The sequence below is a fragment of the Phaethon aethereus genome, assembly GCF_964289735.1.
Source record: "Phaethon aethereus genome assembly, chromosome: 1".
Taxonomy (NCBI): Eukaryota; Metazoa; Chordata; class Aves; order Phaethontiformes; family Phaethontidae; genus Phaethon; species Phaethon aethereus.
Genome location: NC_138575.1, coordinates 205,511,815 through 205,534,419, shown reverse-complemented (window position 1 = coordinate 205,534,419; position 22,605 = coordinate 205,511,815). Strand labels below are relative to the sequence as shown.

Here is a 22,605-nt window from a genome sequence, read left to right as displayed (position 1 = left end):
TGCAAAACGCCGGAGACCTGAGCCGAACGGCCATGCTGCCACCTCCACGGCCTCCTGGGAACAGCTCTCCCCATCCACGAGTGTCCTGGTTTCAGCCAGGATAGAGTTAATTTTTTTCACAGAAGCCAGTGTGAGACTATGTTTTGGATTTGGGATGAGAAAATGTGCTGATGTTTTGAGCTGTTGCTGAGCAGTCAAGGACAGCCCAGCTTCTCGTGCTGGCCTGCTAGCAAGAAGGCTGGGGGTGCACGGGGAGCTGGGACGGGACACAGCCAGGACAGCTGACCCAGGCTGGCCAAAGGGATATTCCCTACCATATGACATCATACTTGGTATATAAAGTTGGGATGAAGAAGAAGGAAGGGGTGGAGAGATGTTCGGAGTGATGGCGTCTGTCTTCCCAAGAAACCATTACATGTGATGGAGCCCTGCTTCCCTGGAGATGGCTGAACCCCTGCCTGCCTGTGGGGAGTGGGGAATGAATTCCTTGCTTTGCTTTGTTTGTGTGCGCGGCTTTTGCTTTACCTGTTAAACTGTCTTTATCTCAACCCATGAGTTTCCTCACTTTTACTCTTCCGATTCTCTCCCCCGTCCCACCGGGGGGGAGTGAGCGAGCGGCTGCGTGGGGCTTAGCTGCTGGCTGGGGCTAAACCACGACAACGGGGATGCGCTTGACTAACGCGCTGGAGCTGGCTGAGCCTAGGAAATAAATGCAGGTCAGAAAAGCAAAGGCAGTATCTCAAGTCTGCACTGTGTAGCTGACGTCTTTTCACAAGACAAAACTTCAAGGGAAGGCAGCCTGCAACCTGACGGCATGGAGAAATAGGAAGGATAAGTAGGAAAAGAAGCAAATACTCTTGTTGCTCCTATTCATGGCATTGTGGAAAATATCAGTGGGGCATAGTATCTGTATCACTCTTCATGTTTGCCAAACATATTTTTAAAATTGCTGAACGATGGAGACCATGCAGCTTCCCTGGGCATCTAGACCAGCCCTTCATGTCCTGACCAGCCTTCTTCCCTCACAGCTAGTCCAGGCAGTCCCAGCTGCAGTTTAGGCTTGTTCTTCCACGTCTCCGTGGCAGCAGGCACAAAGAGCAGAATATTTCCTGCAGGGTGACAGCCTGGAGGAGAACGGAGCCGGGAAAAAGAGTCTTTCCCTGACCTCTGAGCAATGAGGTAAGGGGCCAAATAGCCCAGCCCAGCACTTCCACTCCTGAATGCGACACTGGGGGCTTGAGCTGAGCTGGATCACGTTTCAAAGCGCTTTGAGCATGGGAGGAACAGGGTGCATGCTTGGGGTTACTAATTCCTGTAAGAAGGGGGCCAGTGTCTCAACTCACTGAGGGAGGAATGACAGCCTGTGGAATGGGAACATGCACAGGGCCTTTTAAGTAATCTCCTGTATTAAGTCTAGCTTCTGCCATTCATCAGATTGCAAGGTCATTACATTCAACTCTAAAAAAAAGGGGAAGGGGAAAGGGAAGGGGAAGGGAAAAAAGGAAAAGGAAAAGGAAAAGGAAAAGGGAGAAAAAAGGAAAAATGGGAAAGAAAAGGGGAGAAAAAGAAAAAATAAAAGGAAAAAGAAATAAGTTAATACCATTGCATTTGATGGCATTTTCTGATACCCTCTGGCTTAAATTCACTAATTGATTTCAGCAACAATAGAGAAAACAGTCTTTCCTCCTCCCTCTTCTCCCACCTATCACTTCTGTCAAGGCTCCTGATTGACAAGGAGTAGGATTTTTGAGGGTATTTTTGTGTTTGTAAAATATCAGCCCTGGATCTGACTCCATCTCCTTGGAGCACTCTGGGCCTTTCGGAGGGGAGCTTCTGGGGGCATGTGAGCCGGAGAGGCAGGTGATGTCACTGATGCTCTTTTGTGGTAACTGCATCAAAAATTCCATGAAAAGGTGAAGAAATAGGAGTTATCAGCTTCTGTTCCCACTTGCAAGGGCGATTTTAGAAACTTTTTTGTGTAGAGGAACCCAAATATGAGCATAATTCAGCTACATTTTGAAAAGGCACCTAAGAGATTATTGCCCATTTCAAGATGATGCATACACACAACCACCAGTCTTGGATTATGCAAATACCTGGCATAGCAGCAGTGTTTTGGGCAACTTTTACCACCAGGCAACTGGCAAATTGCCTGATGTAACTTGAGAGCCCTGTGCTCTACTTAGGAAAGTTCACAGGAACCCCAGACTTCCTTTTCTCTCCCTCTTGGGCCCTTCATGCTATATAGAGCTACCAAGTCAGCGAGAAATTTTTTCCAACACCTGAAACAGCTCAAGCATAGTGATACTGGCTTTGTCTCTTTCTGCCCAGTCTTGATGTTACCCTGGAGACAGCAGCAGAAGCAACAACCAGGACACCATCACCCAGTCACGCAGCTCCCAATTCCACAGGTGGATGCTGGAGAACTGCTTCACTCACTGCAGGTTGGCCTGACTAGTACCACCACTATGTAAGACCTCCTGGACTGTTATCGAAGACCTCCTGGATTGTTATTAGGGAGATTGGGTGGGTCCAACCCACTCTGCAGGTAAACATGTAGCCCCTCCGCCATGTCTCTAATCCAGGGCCCAGCACAGCCCGGTTGCCTAATCTTGGCTCATGCTAATGGGAAAAAAGTGAAATTATGAAACAAACCTCAGAAATTTTGTAGAAAAGAGTCAAGCAAGATAAGGTAAAAGTACAAATGGAGGTGGGATTGTTGAGATAGGTGTAAGTAGCACTTCAAGGATTTAAGAGGATGTCCTGGCTTCAGGATTTGTCGTAGGATTTTTCCATACCAACATGGAAAGATTAAGAAATACCAAAGCAATAAAAGAAAAAAACTCTCAGAAGATGTCAACTCGGCACCACCAAAGTGCTACGCCAGGGAGCCCTGGAGGATGACAAACCTTTCCTCTCCTGGCTGATGCCTGCCTGGCTAGTAAAGACACCTTGAGGTGGTGAGGCTATTAATGCTTAGTCTGAGAGCTTACTAAATCCTAACCATCTCTTGTTTGTCTTAATAAATAAGTATTTTATACCTTGTGTATACATTGCTTGCAGCATCTCTTCATGCACAGTGAAAGCTGCTCAAAATGGCGCAGAAATAACACCGGACCCCTTACTCAAGGAAATGAAGTTGCCTTTCAATACTACTGCGCTTTCTCAGGTGTGTCCTGTTCGGAATGTGGCTGCTCTTCATCCTGGGCTGTTCTTCGGGACCGCATTTACAGCCTTACCCTATGACCTTCCCTGGCTTTGTTAGGACACTGTTAAGCATTATCCAGTCTGTCTCCAAACTTCACTGTGAAAACACCAGGACGCACTCTGCTTCTCTTCATTAATATCTTAGCCAGGCACAAATTGGTGGGACCCATCACTAATAACAGACAGTGAGAAAGTCTCTGAAGCAGCCTTTAATTTTACCTGTGTTATTTGGCCTTCAGGCTCTAAAAGCACTGGCTAGAAACCCCTCCATGGGGTAGCGGACGCAATGCAGGCGCCAGTGCACGTTCCCACTGCAGCGCAGGAAACCGCGCGGCATGCACGGAGCGCGTGAGCCCGACGCCTCTCTCGGCAGCTGCGAAGTTGCCTGCTGCACCTCGGGCTGCACTTTGCCCCTCGCCTTCCCCACCAAGTCATGAGACCTGGCATCAGTGCATCAGACATTAGCTTGATAAAGCAGTTCGCAATGACCACTGGGGATATTTCCAGGACTCTCTTATCCATCACCAGCTTCACCTGCCTTCCCTCTTACTAAACGTTTGATCTTCACCCCTCTCTTTTTTTTTATCCAAATACTTGCCGCTTCCTCCATACGTGTGTGGTTTCCTCCTTGTCTTTAAACTCCTCCCGTTCTGGAAATATTGCTCATTGCTTAGAATCACAGGCCCTTCTTTTAAGTGGGAGTCCAAACTCTCTCCCTCTCCAAGAGAGGAACTGAGTTCATGCGTATGCCCCGACTTAGTGACATTTACATGGTTGAAATCTTGCCCCTAGGCTTTGCTGTCAGGATCCCAGGTTGGTAAATCAAGCAATTCAAGTTTAAGAGATTGCAGAGTAGTATTTAAAGAGATGACATTTAAATTAAAATTACCACAAAATGACTGCAATTTTGGTATGAAAAAGGCAAGCCATAAAATTGATGTATTAAACTCTGTAGTTTTCTCTAAATTTTATGTTGAAACTGTATTTTCAATGATTTATGACAATACTTAATTTCATCATTCAGTATTTTCAAAAAGGTTTTGTAAAACCAAAGGATGTGTCATTTCCGTAGGAGGCTGAATAGTTGTTAGAAGAAATAACTGCTTACATACTGCTCTATTCACATTTGGAGAAGTTTTCAAATTTCTGAAACAATTCAGAATTCAGAAATGGTTCAGATTTATCTATTTATTTTTCCCCTAAACGTTTAATGCTCTTGGAGCATAATTCCGAAGATGTCAATGTAAAATACAAACCACTGTCCTAATGGTTAAGTCATTCATCCACCTGGAGTAAAATATGAAGACACTGGTGCTGGTAATCAAACAGCAGTGTAACTACCTGTCGAAACAGGAGCCGGACTCCTTCCCAGCCAAGCACTTCTTACAGACAAGACCATAGGAAGCTTCTCTGTGATGGTTTGGTCCTTCTGGTCACTGCCTTTTGCATGCCTGGTATGTTGCCCATTGTTCGTACTCACCCTATTTGGCAGTCAGAATAGGTACCTAGAAAGTTCGTCACCTCAGGATACAGCGATCATGAAATCCAAGTTATTCCACTCCCTGGGTAAATGCTCTATGCACTTGGCAATCCTGACAAACTTCCTAGAAGCTTCCCCTGTGTCCAACAGAGCCCGTGCCAGCCGGCTCCAAGATGGACCCACCACTGGCCAAGTCCATCAGCTATGGTGGCAGCGCCTCTGGGGGAACAGAGTTTAGGAAGGGGAAAAAAAAAAGCACCTGGGCAATTGCAGCCGGAGACAGAAATGAGAATATGTGAGGAGCAACTCTGCAGACACCAAGGCCAGAGCAGCAGGAGGGGCAGGAGGGGCTCCAGGCGCCGGAGCAGAGGGTCCCCGGCAGCCCCTGTGGAAGCCCCTGGTGAGGCCGGCTGTGCCCCTGCAGCCATGGAGCTCCATGGGGGAGCAGATCTCCACCTGCAGCCCAGGGAGGGCCCCACACTGGAGCAGGGGGATGCCCGAAGGAGGCCGTGACCCCATGGGAGGCCCACGCTGGACCTGTGGCCCCGTGGGGAGAGAGAGGAGCCCCGGCTGGAGCAGGTTTGCTGGCAGGACTTGTGACCCCAAGGGGGACCCAGGCTGGAGCAGCCTGTTCCTGAAGGACGGCACCTGTGGGGGGACCCGGGCTGGAGCAGCTCGTGAAGAACTGCAGCCCGTGGGAAGGACTCATGTTGGAGAAGTCTATGGAGGACTGTCTCCCATGGGAGGGACCCCAGGCTGGAGCAGGGGCAGAGTGTGAGGAGTCCTCCCCCTGAGGAGGAAGGAGCAGCAGAGACAACATGTGATGAACTGACCACAACACCCATTCCCCGTCCCCCTGTGCCGCTCGGGGGGAGAAGGTGGAGAAATCATGGGTGAAGTTGAGCCCGGGAAGAAGGGAGGGGTGAGGGGAAAGTGTTTCAAGATTGGGTTTTAGTTCTCATTACCCTGCTCTGATTTTGATTGGCAATAAATTAAACCAATTTCCCCAAGTTGACTCTGTTCTGCCCATGACAGTAATTACTGACTGGACTATCCCTGTCCTTATCTCGACCCACAAGCTTCTCATTATGTTTCCTCTCCCCTCTCCAGCTGAGGAGAGCAGTGACAGAGCAGCTTTGGTGGCCACCTGGCATCCAGCCAGAGACAACCCACCACATGCAAGAAGAATGATCTCAGATACACTTCCCTCTGGGGCATTTCTAACCAACTGGCTTGTGTCTCCTTCCTTTTTCCTTTCTCACCTAAGTGCTGGTTGGCTTAAGTCCTACTCTGAGGTGCCTCATCTTGCCGATTTACTACACAGGGAATACAGGCACCAGCAACATTGGGATGCTGCAGTGTTGAGTATCCAGGTTTCTCTTCATATGTAGCCTTGTTGCTCTCTAAAGAAACACAGTCTCAAGAGCAATTTTGGATTGTAGTAGTCAAATTTATTTCCACTGTAGAAGCACACTTGTTTCAGTAATAAAAAAATAACATTTTCTTTGCAGAATAAAAGTAATCCTGTAGTGGTATAAATATATTTACTTGCACAAGAATCCATGTAAGTCACTCAACGTATATTCAGATTTAGTATTCTCATAGTCCTAAGTTTCAAATGAAGTCAACAAAAGATAGTTACTTGCAGAAAGATGAGAAATGTGAACTCTGGCTCAGTTGGGATTTAAATGTGTATCAAATAATAGGAAGCTTCCTTGTTTGTTTTGTTGTTTTTGTTTTTTTTTTTTTTTAATTATTTTAAATGAATACACCACTTATGAAAAATACTGACAGCCTTCAGCACTGACCATTTCTGTTTGTTTAATTAGAACATAATACATGGTGTCAGCCACACCGGCCTCTTCTGGCTGCCTCACAGACATGACCTCAGTGCTGGCCAGGCAGAACTAACATCAAGAGTGTTCAAGCTCAGTGCTCCTTAGTCCGTGCTCAGCCTCTGTGTCTCTACTCCCAAGACTCCCATCACCAGCTGCTGTCTTTCAAGGAACAAACAAGGTCCAGCACTTTACTTCAGGGGGTGATCACAGACTCACCAGAGAGCAGGCCTGAGCTATACTAAGACATGTGCTATATTCCATACAGCATTATTAATGACCTGGTGCAACCAACAGTCCAGCTTACAGTAGGTATTGTTGATATGGAACTTTATCTAGTACGAATACTTCATGCAAAAGGAAGAGTACTATTTTCTGCACTCCCATTCAGTTCAAGCCATGGAACAACAGTGAACACAACTGCAGTGAATTTAACTTGTACTTGAACTTTTAGATAATTCTTGAACACTTTTTCCAATTGTGGGGGTAGGAAAAAAAAACACAAAAAAAGGGGAAATTAAGTTTAATGAATCAACTGCATCATGACTTTGTGTTATTGTGTTCTAACTTATACTTATTTACTGTGTGGGCTATCATCAGCACCATGCCCTCACAACATATGTTGATTTATTCTGATCCTTCCTTACTGTTAGTACAGTGAAAAAAGTACAAGGTTCAGCCTTGATTCTTCTCAGCGTGTCTATGAGAGGAGGACACCAAACTAATACAACACGATACTGAAGACAAGAGAACATAACACTTAGTTCTGATACACTGAAAAGCAATTTCACACATAAGCTCATTTATGTAGGCACACTGACATATTGAGCACCATTTTTTTTTTCTTTCAGTTTAACATCAACATTCAACTCTGAACAGAAGAATGTTAAGTCTCTAGGACAGTTTCAGTATTAAGAACTACCTCTACTTTACAAACATCAAAACACAAATGCTGACACTTCAGTCGAGAAGTTCACTGCAAGTGACCCTCTCTCTGAATTCGAAGGCGTTCCTTCTCCACTTGCAAGCGTTCCTTCTCAATCTGCAGCTTCTCCGACTCAAACTTTAGGAACTGCAGCCTCTCTTTTTCTAACTGCAAACGTTCTTTTTCAAGTTTTAACTTTTCAGTTTCTAGATCCAGGGGCTGCATGACGGGTTTTTCTGTTTGGTTGAGGTCATTTTCCAGGGCAGGTTTTTCAGCGTGCAGAGTCTCTAGCCTGAGTTTCTCCCATTCAATCTGAAGTCGCTCCTTCTCAATCTGAAGTCTCTCACGCTCCAAGTCAACATGCCGCAACCGTTCTTTTTCAATTTGCAGGCGCTCCTTCTCCACTTGCAACCTTTCGGCTTCAATGTCTAGTCGCTGCTTCTCCAGCTCCACCTTCTGCTTCTCCAGGTTTATAAGCAAGTGAGAATCTTCATAGGCTAGCCTAGCTTGAGCAGAGCTTAGATTTCCAAACTCTTCAATGTGGGGAAAGTCTGGTAGGTCATTTTCCTTTTTTGAATCCGGCAAAACTGATGACAAAATTTCTTCTTCCTCCTCAATAGGAAACTGCAAAAAGGAATGCAATAGGCAAGAATTACATTCCAGTCTTTATCCCAGAATAAATCTGTTACATACAACTTGATTGAAAAGAACATGTGAGTTAAACAGTTCTGAGTAGCTTTTAAGATTAAAAAACCCTACAAGTGAAATAACCATGTTACACCAAAAGACTGTTTTATACCATTACACAGGTGGATAAACATGCTTTATCTGCAAGTTAATATCTGCTAAAGAAAAATGGAAAATCAGCTTGTCAGTGGACATGCAAGATCATACAGAAAATATTGCATGATAGATACTATAGAGCATTCAGAACCACTGATAGAAAACTAGATCTAAAAAAAGCATATGTTGTTTTCTTCATATAGCTGAGTGACACTTCTATAAGCCACTAGGAGTTTGTTGTGACTAATTACTTATCAGAGCAGCTGGATCCATAGGCTATGTGGTATGTAAGCTAACCCAGCCTTCACTAACTTGAGGATTCTATTTCTAAAAAACATTTAACACTGACATTTTTCACATGCTCCTAACCATTCGAACTGTATTAAGTGGGTCAATAAACAGGACTTGTGTAACCAATTTTGTATTATCACATTTGCTGTAAAGCTATTTGTGATGCAGAGGACTAGGTGGTTAGGACCATTGCTCTTGGCAGTCTGTAACAACTCGTGCAGAATTATAGCCCTTATGTACTACAAATTCATAGTACACACAGGATAATTGTCTCCCGCTAAGTATGCTGCAAAAGAAAGGCAAACTGAGGAATATACAGCTTCAGAAAACCTTAAGACAATGAGAGCCACTGCCAGTCCTCTAGCATTAGAGCAGACACTGTTCTTCAGCAGTTGTCAGACAGTAGTCTCACCACCATTTAACAGCTCATGCTCATTTATTTTCCCAGCATACATCTCAACTGAGCTAAGACAGGAGTCGACCCCCACCCCCAACAAAAAAAAAAACCCCAAACCAAAACTGTTTGAGTATCCCTTTTTGAAAGGAGAACTATATATTTGCACAGGCACAACAAAACTATCCAAACATTTGTTTTCACTCCAGGTAGCCGCCTACCCCAGGACAGTCACAGTACTACTAAGAGTAACAACTTGTCTACAGGATCCACAGCTGCTTGTCAAATTCACACTAAAATTCTGACAGAGAGGAATGGCTGACTTATTCAAGTAATATTTTCATCTCCTGTGGGTTCATTTTAAGAAATGCAAACAGTATTCTATTTCTTTATGAATTCTATTTCCTTCCGTACCTGCAGGTAACATATACTTTCATTTGTTGAAGAGGTTTATTTCTCTTCTCCTTTCAACCATCCAGCCTAAGTATTAAAATAACCAGCTTTCTTCAATGGCATATTTTCATTCTACTGACTGAACGAATTCTTACCTATGGCATATACAAATGGAAAATATATATGCAAATACATATTCAAAGTTGGGAGCTATCAATTTAATAATCAACATCCAAGACCTTATACACGATTGCAAGTTGCTAAATTTGAATACCATCTCTCTGAAACATATTTGTTTCTACAGTTTCTTTAATTCACATATTCAGAAAAAACAGAAACAGATGCTATGAAGAAACATAGCAAAAAGCCTTAAGCTGAAATGAAACGAAGGCCATATTCCATATAGCTAATGTATGTCAGTAACTCACTTCAAAATTCTGCGGATCCTCCTCTTCCTCTTCTACTTTGATTTCTGTTAAAGATCCACCAGCTTCTCTGAAGTCAGTGATATTTTGCCATTCAAAACTAGATTCAATTGCAAATCCCATTTTCTCATCCATGTCTTCATTGAGAGAGTCATCTAAATTGGATGAAGGAAGGTGAAACCCAGCACCTACTACTTTGATGTTTGCATTCAGACGTTTTCTCTTCATGAGTGCTCTCCAGTCAAGGTATCGCCTTTTCACTTCTGTCCCTGTTCTTTGCTCTCCTTCACCTACAGCATTTACACACTCTGCTATTTCCTCCCAAGCTTTCCGCTTCATCTCATTAATTGTTGTATTTAGTTGCTTTGAGAAGAGTACTTCTCTCCTTTTTCTGATTTCCTTAAGGAGAGTTTGAGTTTCCTGAACGCTAAAATTGCTTTTTCTTTTTCTTTTTAATTGTTTCATTTTTTCCAGCTTTAACCTAGTAATTCACCACAGACGTGATTTGACACTAATCAGTTATTAATACAAATAAAATTTAAAAGCCAATGAAAGCAGCGCTCAGTTCTCGTGAAGTGAATTTTCTCTTCACTTTGTAGTATTTTCCTATTTGTCAGGCTTCCTAAGAGAAAAAGAGCAAACAACATAAATCTGCAAGGTATACACTGTATATTTTCATTTAACGAGCTTACTCCTAAGTCATCGTTTAAGGAATGCGTATTTTGAACTGATTGTTCATTCGACAGAAGAAAACCATTTTAACGGTGAATATAAAGTAGCTATAGATACCTTCTCTAATCTCATATGAATGATAAATCCATTAATATATCCATGTCACGAACCGTTAAGGTTGAGTTGATATTTCCATTACGAAAATACAGCTATTTTCCTTCAACTCCTAGAGTTTTACCAGTCAGGGTTTGCTTAAGGCTGAAATTTGACATACACATCTCAGTTTGAATGCTAAATTATTTCAAAAAGAACCTAAAATTGTTATGTCATTACTTCAAAAATGAAATTTCTGAGACAAATTTTAAATGAGACGCCATTTCCATAAAGAAAAAAAAAAAGTAGATTGATATGAAGCTGACTTAATCACAAAAAAAGAACTGGAGCAATTCTGCTGAATGTCAGAAAATAACTACTAGTTCAAACAGATGTCATGTATTAGAGAGGTTTAACAGGAAATAGATTTAGGAATAAGGCACTACATGCCCAGGGTAAAGCCCTCCCTCTGTCCTTCTCACACTGCGAAGCACCTCGTGTCGGATGTGATGGTGGGCTGAAAGTGCGCCCAGTCCTCTACCCTCAGCAACAGCTGGTGCTGCGCCTGATGCTGAAGAGAAAGCTAAACCTCACAACACACCTGACAAGACTGGGCGCAACGCTACAGAAAATGGAAAGTTTGAGTGGGAGAAACAGGGAACTATTAGCGCAGTAATGAATATATCACAGAACATATTACCAAGAAACCCCCCAAAAACCCGCAAGCAGAGACTGAGAATAAAAAAAATGGTTCTTGGTCACAGACTGCTTGGTAATGGTCCAGCTCAGGATTTATTCTGAACTTTCTTTTGTACCATGTTACTTACCACTTTAGGTAGGTTTAAAAGGCTTTAAACCAAATAGGCCAACGATTCACTATACAGTGCTTACAGTTTCAAGCTGTTATGTCTATTCACTATGAATCTAGTATAGACTTTTTGCCCACCTGAATCAAGTGGTTTACAGATTATATATTCATTTTCTATTGACTAAATCCTTAAATACCACCCCCCCCCCCCGCTATACAGGATTCTTAAATTACCAAGTGGTTTTTATTCCTGCTATTCTCCTAAACTTGTTTAAAACATACACATCAGCACATTACACAAAAACTCTCCATTTGGGAGATAATGCACATAATAGTTTAGACATTGTTCTTCATCTCCTATGTGTTATTGACTGTAAATAAGTGGTTCAGTCGCAGAGTTTTCCATATCGAGTAACATTATTTTGTACTCAACATGTAAGCATGCTGGCATCAAATATTTTTTAAAATGTTGCATTTAGGAAACTCGTTTACTACTTTTCCTCATTAAACTATTGCCCTCACTGTTAATCCATTTACTTCCGACGGTTACTAGCTAGCAAATATGCAAAACCAAGTCCCAAGAAGAAAACAATTGCATAAAGCATGAGCATCTTATCAGCACGGACCACTCTACAGTGCTCCCATGCAATTACCCAGCACTTTTGATTCCTCAGACTCAAGTTGGAAGCTGCATCTTGCTGTTTAAGATGTATGAAACTTCCTGCCCTTCTGAAAATAAAGTACTAATTGGTCTTGAGAAAAGGGAATTACTTAAAAAAAAAAATATAAATAACCTACTGTTTTAATGTAGACCTTTAACTTGACATGACCAGTACTAAAAAAAAAATAAAATGCTGCCGTTAAAGTCAGATTTATACCGCAATACAGTGCTATATCTGCTAGAATTACATATTTTTTTTAAGACTTTTTATCTGACCTTTAAGTGTCTTTCTTAACCTTCATTATTATAACTTTATCACGAAAAGATACTTGGGCTTTCAAAGAAATAGCATCATATTTACTTGTCTGGTAGTAAATATATTTGGTACGTGTTGTGCTTTTCAAATGCAAATTACAGCGTTAGAGGGTTTTTTTTATTATTATTACGGCCACTGAATTTCTTGACATATGTATCAAATTCTAAGTTAATCTTGTGTAAGGTTTTTGGGTTTTTTAACATTTAAAAAGTCATCAAGCAAGTAAATTCTTCAGAAACGTTACCTGCACACAGAACAAATTAAGAGCACTTTTAGAAGCTTCACTGTTAATAAGGCAATTATTCTGGACTGATAAATATGTAGATTAACCTGTGATTCCTGGTTGCTGGGGAATGACCAAGTACTCCTATCTTTACGCTGACTTTGGAAACACACACATTTGCACTCACCTGTTTTCAGGGTGGGGAGTGCATGTGAAAGATTCAGAGGTATCCATTTTGCGTTAGTCTTCCAGGTAAAAAGAATTACATGGAGTTCTTACATACAACGTAAGTTTCACAAGAATTATAGTATTTCTGACTTGTCACTACCAAGACACTGAACCTCCACTTATAAGGTCACACGTGATGAGTAGAATTTCATGTTTGATTTTAAGCATGTACTTCAGTGAACATTCACGTACTTTGCTAACTATGGAAAAATAGGTCAGACTTTCCAAAGTACTTTCCAGTTGGATATGTCAAACTTTTTCAAAATTATAGCAGATACTTAATTGTCTCTTAAGGTACCTAAATATCATACTTCTGCTGAAATCACAGCCGTTTTCATCTCGAGATATACACTGGCTAAGTCCTTTACTTGCCCCCAGCTGGGAGGAACAAGGTTCTGGTCACACCCCAATAACAGGGAATGACAGCATTTTAGAGACTCATGGTATCTCTATGTACCCTGGCCCTCCCTAAACTTCTTCGGGCTAGCACAGCAGGGTAAAGTGGGCACAATCACAGGAAAACAAAAAAAAAAAAAAAGAGGGGGTTTCAAATAAAATTTTCATCAATATTATTTTCTAAATATAATTCTACATGGATGTGGAAGACACAGATAACCAGCTTTCACCTTAGCTCCAGCGAAGGTTGAGTTAAAACATGCAAATGTCAGGTTACTCTGTGGGTCAGTCTCACTGCTCCTTGTGCAGGTGTTGTGCATCACCTCTCTGATCTCCCCAGCCACTCTTTGTGAAGCGCCTAAATCTTGGGTTTGGATTTTATGCCATAAGCCAAGCACATAACCTTTAAGCATTATAATACTAACTTGGAAACTAGTGGCATCCAATTCCTTTATTATGTAAGGTTTCATTTCAGACTTTTTTTTTTCCTAGAACATATCCAACACAAGCCCCTGAATTTCCCAGTAAAACAGCCTACCCTAGTTTATACCCTAGTTTAAAGCTGTTAAAACTAACTTCCAATTGGTAAGGACATCTTACTTTTTCTAACTCCTTCCTTTTTGAAAGCATATTGCCTCATTAAAGACAATTCCTTTCTTATTAATACAAATGAATTGTCCTAACAGTATATTGACTCCCAGAGTTAGATCAACTCCACTGTGGGGCTGTTTACTTTTCTGATATATTAACGAAAAAGCATTATTATCTGACTAAAGGTGAAGTTTGGGATATTCTGTTTCCTGACATTGCTAGATGGTCTCCAGGATATTACTCTTTAATGCAGAAAAATGAACTGTTACATGCTTAAAGTATATAAGGGACAGGAATGGGTAATAAACTAGGATTTGTACACACTCTAGCTAGTTACAGAAAAAAACATCCTATCACCATTTTGAATATCATGATTTACAAAAACATGACATAGAGCATGTTTAAGTTTTGCTTTGATATGAAGTCTAAAACATGAAATGCATACATTTGGAAAAAAGGTAGATGGACCTTACAGTTTTTCTGAAATCAGAACCATAACTGCTCTACATTTTAGTGTCTTTACGCAGAGAATTCCACAGCAAATAGTATTTGGTGAGTGCACCAGCAAATGGGAAAATGGGCAGTTCACGCAGAAAAAGTATGTGGACATAAGAGCAGAGGTGGAAAAAACCTCCTTTTGGTCAGATCAGGCCACTTACCACTACTATGAAGGTAAAAAGAAATCTGCAAGAAAAAAAATTGCTTCCCAATTATATAACCAGAAGTACTTCTGGTACATGACCAAAGACATCAGTTACCTGACAAGGAATAGCTACAGTCTAGTCAAGTGACAGAGAAGCCCCTGGGAATTAACAGAGGTTGCAAACAGCCCATTACGTGACCAGCCATGCACCCATCACATGGCACAGTGCTAGCTGCAAATGCAAAATGCGTATTTTTACAGTCTGTGTAGAAACGCAAAGTGTTGGCTAGGAAAAAAGGAACAATTCTGATCACACGATAACAGAAAGATTTCAAGGGTCTTCCAGGAAAGATGGCAACAAGTTTGATGCAGCCCTGCCAGGCCAGAAGCAACCTGTGGTCAAGAAGGTCCTCATCACTGGACTAAAGAAACGAAACAAGTATTGCAAAACTAAACTGAACACTCCATAAACACACAGAACACACATACACTGAATAACTTTGATGTACTTAATGACAGACATATCCACATTCTGCCTCTATGTCTTTGTCTCCTTTGCTCACACCTTATTGTATGACCACGTGCTGGATGAACAAAAAAACAACCAACCAACCAACCTCCCCACCAAAAAAGCACAGAAACAAACAAAAAAATCCCATGCATTCACCAGGATTGAAGGATTAGGGCTAGCATCAAACTTGAATTCTCTAGAAAAATCGTGACTTATGGTTTGTCGTTTTCTTTTTTGTTTTGTTTCAGAGCTTATGATTGAAGAAAAAAAAAACTTCAAACAAGGAGGATCAGCTACCTATATTTAAGTAAAATTTGAGAGTCTGAGGATCTTTGCATGATATTAAAGCCTAGGGCTTTCTGTAAAACTTCGTATGTAATTCATAACGGATGGCTACCTTGGCTTGGAACTTAGGCTTTTGTGCTAAGACGCTTTACTACAGGACGACCCGGGCGCTGCTGAGCGCACATGACCAAACGGACAGTCCTCCCTGCAGGGAGCTTACGGTTTGAGCTCAGGAAGAGGAAAGCAGTGAAGGGAACCAACACCAACTCTAAGGATAATTTAAGGAAGCCGAGAGGAGGTACTGAGGATGGGAAGCAGCTGTGGATTCAGGCTGTTGAATCCACGGATTCATCAGTCTAAAGTTCCCTTTCCCTTGAACCAGCAATGGCCACGAACGGGGGAACCACCCCCCGCTCAGAGCCGGCCGAGCGTTCCGGAGGAAGGCGGCCCAGCCAGCGACGAGCCGGGCGATGCAGGCAGCAAACCGATGCGAGGGCACGGCCGACGCGCCCCCAGCCGCGAGGGCGGCAGCGTCCCGGGCGCGGCCGCGGCAGCCCGCCGCGCTGCGCCGCGCCCCGCCCCGGGGAACAGGCGGGCCAGCGGCCGCCCCCGCGCCGCAGGCCCAGGCCGCCCCCCCGGCAAGTGACCCGCGGGCGGGCGGGCAAGGCCCTGTGCCTCTCCCGGGAGGAAGAGGACGAGTAGGAAGGCCTCCACGCGGGGCCGCCGAGGACGGCGGGCAACCGCCTCATTGCCCTCAGGGGCCGAAGGCCACGAAGCCCCACCGCTCTCCCACCACAAAGGGGCCGGGGGCTCCCTGCACCCCGCGAGGGCAGCAGCCCCACGGGAAGACCGGCTGTCCTCAGCCTCGCCGCGGGCTGGACCGGGCCTGCTCCCCACCCCGCTCGGGTCCCCGGGGAGCCGTGCGCACTACTCACCTGCGCCCAACTCTCCCCCTCCGCGTCGCCGGCCCTTTAACAGCTACCGCCCTCTCATTGGGCGAGCTGCGTGCCTGTCAGTTCCTCCCACACGCCTATTGGCGACTCACGTCCGCCACTTCCCTCCCGCCCCCACACCGCCCCGACGCGCTAGGCGGGCCGGAATCCCCCACGTACGCTTGGAGAGCGACAACTCCTCTCCGAGCCGGACCCCAGCCATGCACAGCTACCACACAGCATTGGCTACAGTCGCTGCTTGTCTTCCCGATGCCTGCCGGTGATTGGCTATTGGCTGTCAAGTCCCGCCTCTTCTCTCAATAAACTTCCGGCGACGGCGAGCTCGCCGGGTTGCAGAGTAGGCGGGTGATTCCGTCCCGTCCCGTCCCGTCCCGTCCCGTCCCGTCCCGTCCCGTCCCGTCCCGTCCCGTCCCGTCCCGTCCCGTCCCGTCCCGTCCCGTCCCGTCCCGTCCCGTCCCGTCCCGTCCCGTCCCGTCCCGTCCCGTCCCGTCCCGTCCCGTCCCGTCCCGTCCCGTCCCGTCGTCCGCGGGGCCGAGGGTTGGCACCTCTCTCGGGCGGGCTGTAAGGGAGGAGGAGGCTCGGCCTCCTGGTGCGCCCTGTGGCCGCAGGCTCAGCTTGAGGGGGCGGGTTTGCGCCCTGGGCCTTTCCACGACCGTTTAGGGGCAACCAGAAAACAGCAGCCGGAGCCGGTGTGGCCGCTAAGCTTATGGTGCCAGAGGAGCGCATAGCACTTTGCATTTCTTCTTAAACTGTGTGGTTTGAGTGTATTCTGGGTTTGGTGATTAAAACAGTGAAATAACATTTGTGGAGATACTGTAACAAAAAACTAATTATTTCTTGGAAGGTGCTACTTCCGTAAGCCACTATGCATTAACATAAGTGAATATACATGCAAAACACCTCTTCGGAGCTTTCTGTTGTTGGGCTTTTCTCTTTAGTCTCCTCTGCCACACCTCAAGTGTCTGTCACTTGGCTCAGTGTATCACATCTTCTTGTCTTGGTAATGTAACCTTTGTGCAGGCTTAAGGCACTACTTGCAGGTACATAATTCAAAATACTTTTTTTCTGCTGCCTAGCCTGATGTGTACATGTTGTTATTTTGCATATTTACTAAAAATTACTTGATCAATCCTTTTAAATCCAGGTTCTGGGCTGTATTCAGCATTTGGACTTGAGCATTTTCAGTAGATGGATAGGTTATATTTGACTCCGTAGCTTCTAGGGATCATAATTGTGATGATGAAACTACAAATCTCTTTTAAAACGGTATTTTCTAGTTTCAGTCAGTAATTCTGGCAGTGAACTTTGTGAAAATATTTACAGAAACTAAATGTGGTAAGGCTATGAATTTATCAGCTTGCTTAGTGGTAACAATAGTTTTGGTGCCATGCTTGCCCATTGTGTACTGAATATCATAAAAATTTAAACAGGAATATAGTAAGGAGTAGGGTAGCAACACTATGCCACATTGCTGGCAAAATACAGGGATATTTCTTGCTAAGGCCTCTGTATGAACTAGGCTTCAATTTACATTATTACCAGTATTTTGACAGTGCTCGGAAATAAGATGCAAGTGTGCCCTAAAGGTCTTTCAAGCTAGTTCAAACTAGATTCAGATGCAAGTAGGTGGAAAAGTGATAGACTGAAAGTCATTAACAGTCTGAACCTCTGCCAGTCTGCAAAAAATAGCTAGTGCTAATTATATCTCATTGAGATATAGATATAAAAGATATCCTTCTTTTATTGTGGAGCCCAAAAAGCACTAAATACAATTAGTGTCCATTAGAATAATTTGAACTAGGAAGCATATGATTTCCTAGGGTAGCTGTGCATGTAAGTCTAAATAGCTCTACTTTATCCCCCTATTGCTATTCCCCTATGACAGAGGCTGTTGATCACAGGTGAAAAATCCTGGTATATACCAGCTTCCTCCAACAAAAATCCTTGGACCGCTTTTGTTCGTGTGAACTGTCTTGAATCTATGTGTAATAATCAAGTGTATTTTACTCATTAAATCCAGACTCTGCTTCCTTGCGTTTGATGATGATGAGAAAAGCCCCACCATATGGTCTACTTCCGATGCAAACTGTGCAAGATCACGGTGAATTCCCTGGATCTGTAGAACATACACACACAGTTTTCTTCTGATTGTGCACAAGGTTACACAAGCACAGCTCTCAAATTTGGTCTGTGAATCCCTTCATTGTTCAATATAAGCTTCTAACATTGTGAACACTGTTGGAATGCTTGTACATGTCTCCAAGAGGCTTTTGCTAGCTGTGGGGCAAAGGCCTTGGAGTGTTGGAAGGTTAATTTTAATTGCTGTAACTCTATTTTACCTATACAGAGGTTTGAAGGCCACAGAATTTTAAGTTCTGGAAGAATACAGGACAACACAGGGCTCCCTCATGTTGTATTAATGCCATTTCTGCACCCTTTGCACACAAATTTTAGACTAAGTAGCTCATATCTCCTTTTATTTAAAGATACTTCTAAGTAGTATGGAGCCCATTTCAATTAAAAGAAATGCTTAATCATTTGCAATACTTAAACTGTTAAAAACAACCCTATAATTCAATCCAATAAAAAAGATACCAATTTAAATGAGTACTTTACAATGGTAAATTTACAACTTTTTGGCAAACTAAATCAAATTTAGCATGGGAGCAACAAATTGGTATACAAAGGATGTACCGATACAAGGTCCAAGGAAGAAAACACCTCTCACTGCAGTTTTCATGCATGCTAACTGCATTCTTGGTTATAATCTAACATTTAAAACATTCACCAGTTGAAAAAAGGGAGAAAAAATAGTAGTTAACCTCATTAGAAACATTGTAGATTCTCTGTATTTTGAAAGTCACTGAAAAAATCAGACCTGAGAAGGATTCAGTTGCTCAGTGCTTTTATTTCACAGAAGAATGAACATGTCGGCAAACATGTAATACCGTACTTTCCACGTATCAGCAGAGCCCAAGCAGCAGCAAAATTTTACTGATCCCTATGCTTTACTGGATGTTAGAAGGGGAAAAAAAGTAAAGTAAGCATAATGTTCAGCTATAAATATTGTCAAATACATCCCTAGTTTCAGTCTGTTTTAATTAAAATAGATCTTATGCTGCCTCCTGTTGGTCACGAACAAACAGAAACATTTAAAATTAGACTCCACATTACGAATTGCAGAGAGCACATTCTAGCATAAACCTTACCTACTACTAACCAGAGGAGGTGTACAGCTTTCTCCAGGGAGTAATACCAGAAATAAATCTGGCCCAGTAAAGGTACTCCATTTTGTGAATATAATTAATTTTTAACAGCAGTAAACTGACTTACTACAAATGTATTTAGAATACAGAAAATAAATTAATTAGTACATAAATGATAGAGTAATCATCAGGTCTGTGCAAACAGAATCAATATAAACACCTGAATAATTTATATTTATCGTAACAACTAAACCAGTATGATAACATTACTGAAGTGCCATAATGTTTTGATAGCATTCTTTAAAAATTAATATTATCCAATGTAATTGTTACTGGATATTAAAATGCCACATACAATATATATAATCTTCATGTATATTATACTGGTCATGCTTATAATGTGTTCTGTGACATAGAATACTATTAGAAATGTTTTGGTTACATCATTTAAGTGCAAATAGATTATAACTTTACATGCAATTTGTATGTTTTAAACATCTTACTATATTTCAGTGAGAACACAGGTAATGATCAATCTAGTAATATGACTATTTTAGAGGAAACTACTTTTTCATAAGGTACTGTGAGCTTTGAAATGTCAGTAAATATGTAGAAAAACTCACTTTGCACTAGTTTTGTGACTTTTTTTAAATTGCATAACAGCTGTGTAAAGTAGGCCGAAAAATCTATTTGATCCAGACCTACAGCAGTTACTCATGCAAGTAATCCATATTCTTCTGAGTACTGTAATTGACTATGCTGAGATTTCTTAGATCGTTAGCAATTAATCACACGATTTGGAACATAGGCTCTTAATTCTATCATAAAGCCTTGTTTTTAATCATGAATTTCTAACACACCTCTTCTGCACTCAATTCTGCTATAAAATTTAACTCTCTGTATGTTAAATATGGAATTGTGGCAAATGACCTTTTTTCCCTTCCATGAGAGTTGTAATACAGGCTTACCTACATAACTGAAGAAAATTCATACTATTTCACAGTAACCTTTCTGTAAGCAATAGTATAAAGTAACTGACACTACTACATTATTTCCTGATCACTGAGTAAGAGCGCTCAATTCCATTTGAAATCCATGAATGATTTGTCAAACTGGGAACTGACATTAGTTCCTGTGCAAATGTAGCATACAATATTAAAGCAGCAGCATGTCTATTTTCCAAATTAAGCTTCATTCAGATTTCATTTCATATACTGAGCAATTTACCATATACGTCATTGCTCTGTCTGATGTCATATGCCAGAGGCTTACACACAGAGCAAGCAGCTGGATGGAAGACTGCCAAAAAATATTTGCTGTAAGGAAAAACTTTCAGGAAAGAGCATCACCTGAATAACTGACTCGCTGTTTATGTGACCCAGCAATTTGGTCATGACAGTGGCAATTAAAAAAACTTGCAATTCTCTAGTGTCTTACAATTTGCATAGCTATTTATATCCATGTACTATGGGCATAATATCTTACTTTTCTCATTGCATAAATTGCATACTCATATTACTTGGGTATAAAAACAACACAAAAACAGCAACACAGGAGAACTGGGCCTTGTATTTCTAATGAAGTGCCAAGTTATGGTAATTAATGAAGTCTCTATGCTACCATGAGTAGCCTTATTAATGCTAATACTACTGTTCTATATGACTGTTTATTTTTCTCCTACTGTTTCAGTAAGCAGGAATACTATTCTCCATTCCTCCTAAACTGTTCAATAGATTTGCTTTGCACTAACAAAAAGTAGTTGTGTTCCAATATAAAAATGCTTGCATTTCAGTATTGTGACTGTAAAGGTTACCTGGCTAAGTGTAGTTATAATATGATTTGGAGGCTCACTATGAAAAGATCAAAATAAATGTGGAAGTTGCCTGAAATACTATAATAACAAGCTATTTACTTCTACAGAACTCACATGCATCTTAATATAAAAAAAGATTGAGTGGAAGGGCTCCACTCTATTAATATGTTCTCCACATGTGCATAATTTTAATTTATATCCTTATGAAAATATTTATGATGAATGTCATCTAAATTTATAAAGGTATCTTATAATAAATTTTAGAGTCAATCACAGAATTGGAACTTTCCATTGTTTAGTGTTTAAAACAGAAGTATGTTGCTAGGCAATATAAAGCTTTAAACAATATTGAGCATGACTTTTGCAAAAAGTACATGCAGTAGTGATACGATAATGAACTTACTACGGCCATCTCAAGCTATATGAAAGATGTTTTAGATGCCTCACTAAATTTTGTTCATTTTTAAACTGCTTGGAAAAGATGTGCTTAGATGTTTAGAACCATTCTGTCTGGCGTAAGACAACCTTACTGCTTAAACGATACTGACATGGAACATAAGGGCTCCCAATATCTTTTTCAAATAGCTGGAAAGAAAGAAAATTCTCAGGCTGTGGAAAACTACATTTATGAAACCTAGCTAATTTCAGTGTCCTTATGTCAGACACTTTGTATGCATGAGATCAAATTTACTTCACAATGTATGCCTAAACTAGTACCAATACTAAAAGTCCATTACAATTTTAACATTATAATAGATGACTACTGAAAGTTTATCAAGCAATATATTGCGTAGTGTTTACCATTTGATATTTTAACACTTAAAATTACCATTAAGTACAAGATGAAGGTGTTTTAATTCTTTTAAACCACCACAGAAGTTAAATAAAGGAATTCTTGCACTTCAGAAATACTATTTGCTTTGACTTTAAATATGGGGATTTATTTTTGTAACTTTGCATTTGATGTACGACAAGATACAAACTTTTCCCGTAGTTAACCGAAGCAACAACTAAAATTTATTTTACAGCTTACTGCAGTAAACAGCCTAGTGGCTGCTTAGTAGCTAGCACTGGAGCCTTCAAAGATGGAAGACTTCTGTTAGAAAACATCCTGAAGTGTTTTTTCTTCAGTTAAGAGCATGACTGAAGCAAAGATACCCCATGAATCATTCACCCTGTAGAAACCTTCCCCATCCTGCACTATGTTATCAAAGTTTATCTTGCCACAGTTAATGAGATGAAAACAGAAAGTACAGCTACTACTAAGGCACAAGGATGGAGAAAAACTGGTAAAACTTGGAAGAGCTGAAGTAAGATGATAGAATTATCAGTCTCTTCAAAATTAGATACCTGGTTTTAATGCTGTGAAGGTCACTTTGGCTCTTGCCCTTGCTAAGGTCATTCTAATAAGATAAAGCCGACAATGAAATCCTCTTACAGGTTTATGAATATAAAAAACCCTAAATAAAAGAA

At 41.8% G+C, this 22,605-nt stretch overlaps 1 protein-coding gene across 1 annotated transcript; it reads right to left on the bottom strand.

The window, feature by feature from the left end:
* Positions 1–7,219: 7,219 nt before the first annotated feature.
* On the bottom strand, positions 7,220–11,087 carry MSANTD4 (Myb/SANT DNA binding domain containing 4 with coiled-coils). Its single transcript, XM_082005800.1, has 2 exons — positions 9,737–11,087; positions 7,220–8,071 (listed from the first exon to the last, which is right to left on the bottom strand). Exons 1-2 carry the CDS (start codon positions 10,196–10,198, stop codon positions 7,496–7,498), a joined length of 1,038 nt encoding a protein of 345 aa, XP_081861926.1. The 5' UTR covers positions 10,199–11,087; the 3' UTR covers positions 7,220–7,495.
* Between the last annotated feature and the right edge of the window lie 11,518 nt (positions 11,088–22,605).

What these genes read in the sequence shown, in the direction of transcription:
- MSANTD4 (XM_082005800.1), bottom strand. Translation starts at nt 10,198, where the DNA reads ATGAAACAATTAAAAAGAAAAAGAAAAAGCAATTTTAGCGTTCAGGAA. An exon ending in AGGATCCGCAGAATTTTGAA is followed by an intron (nt 8,072 to 9,736) that starts GTGAGTTACTGA and finishes TCCTTTTTGCAG; the next exon opens with TTTCCTATTGAGGAGGAAGA.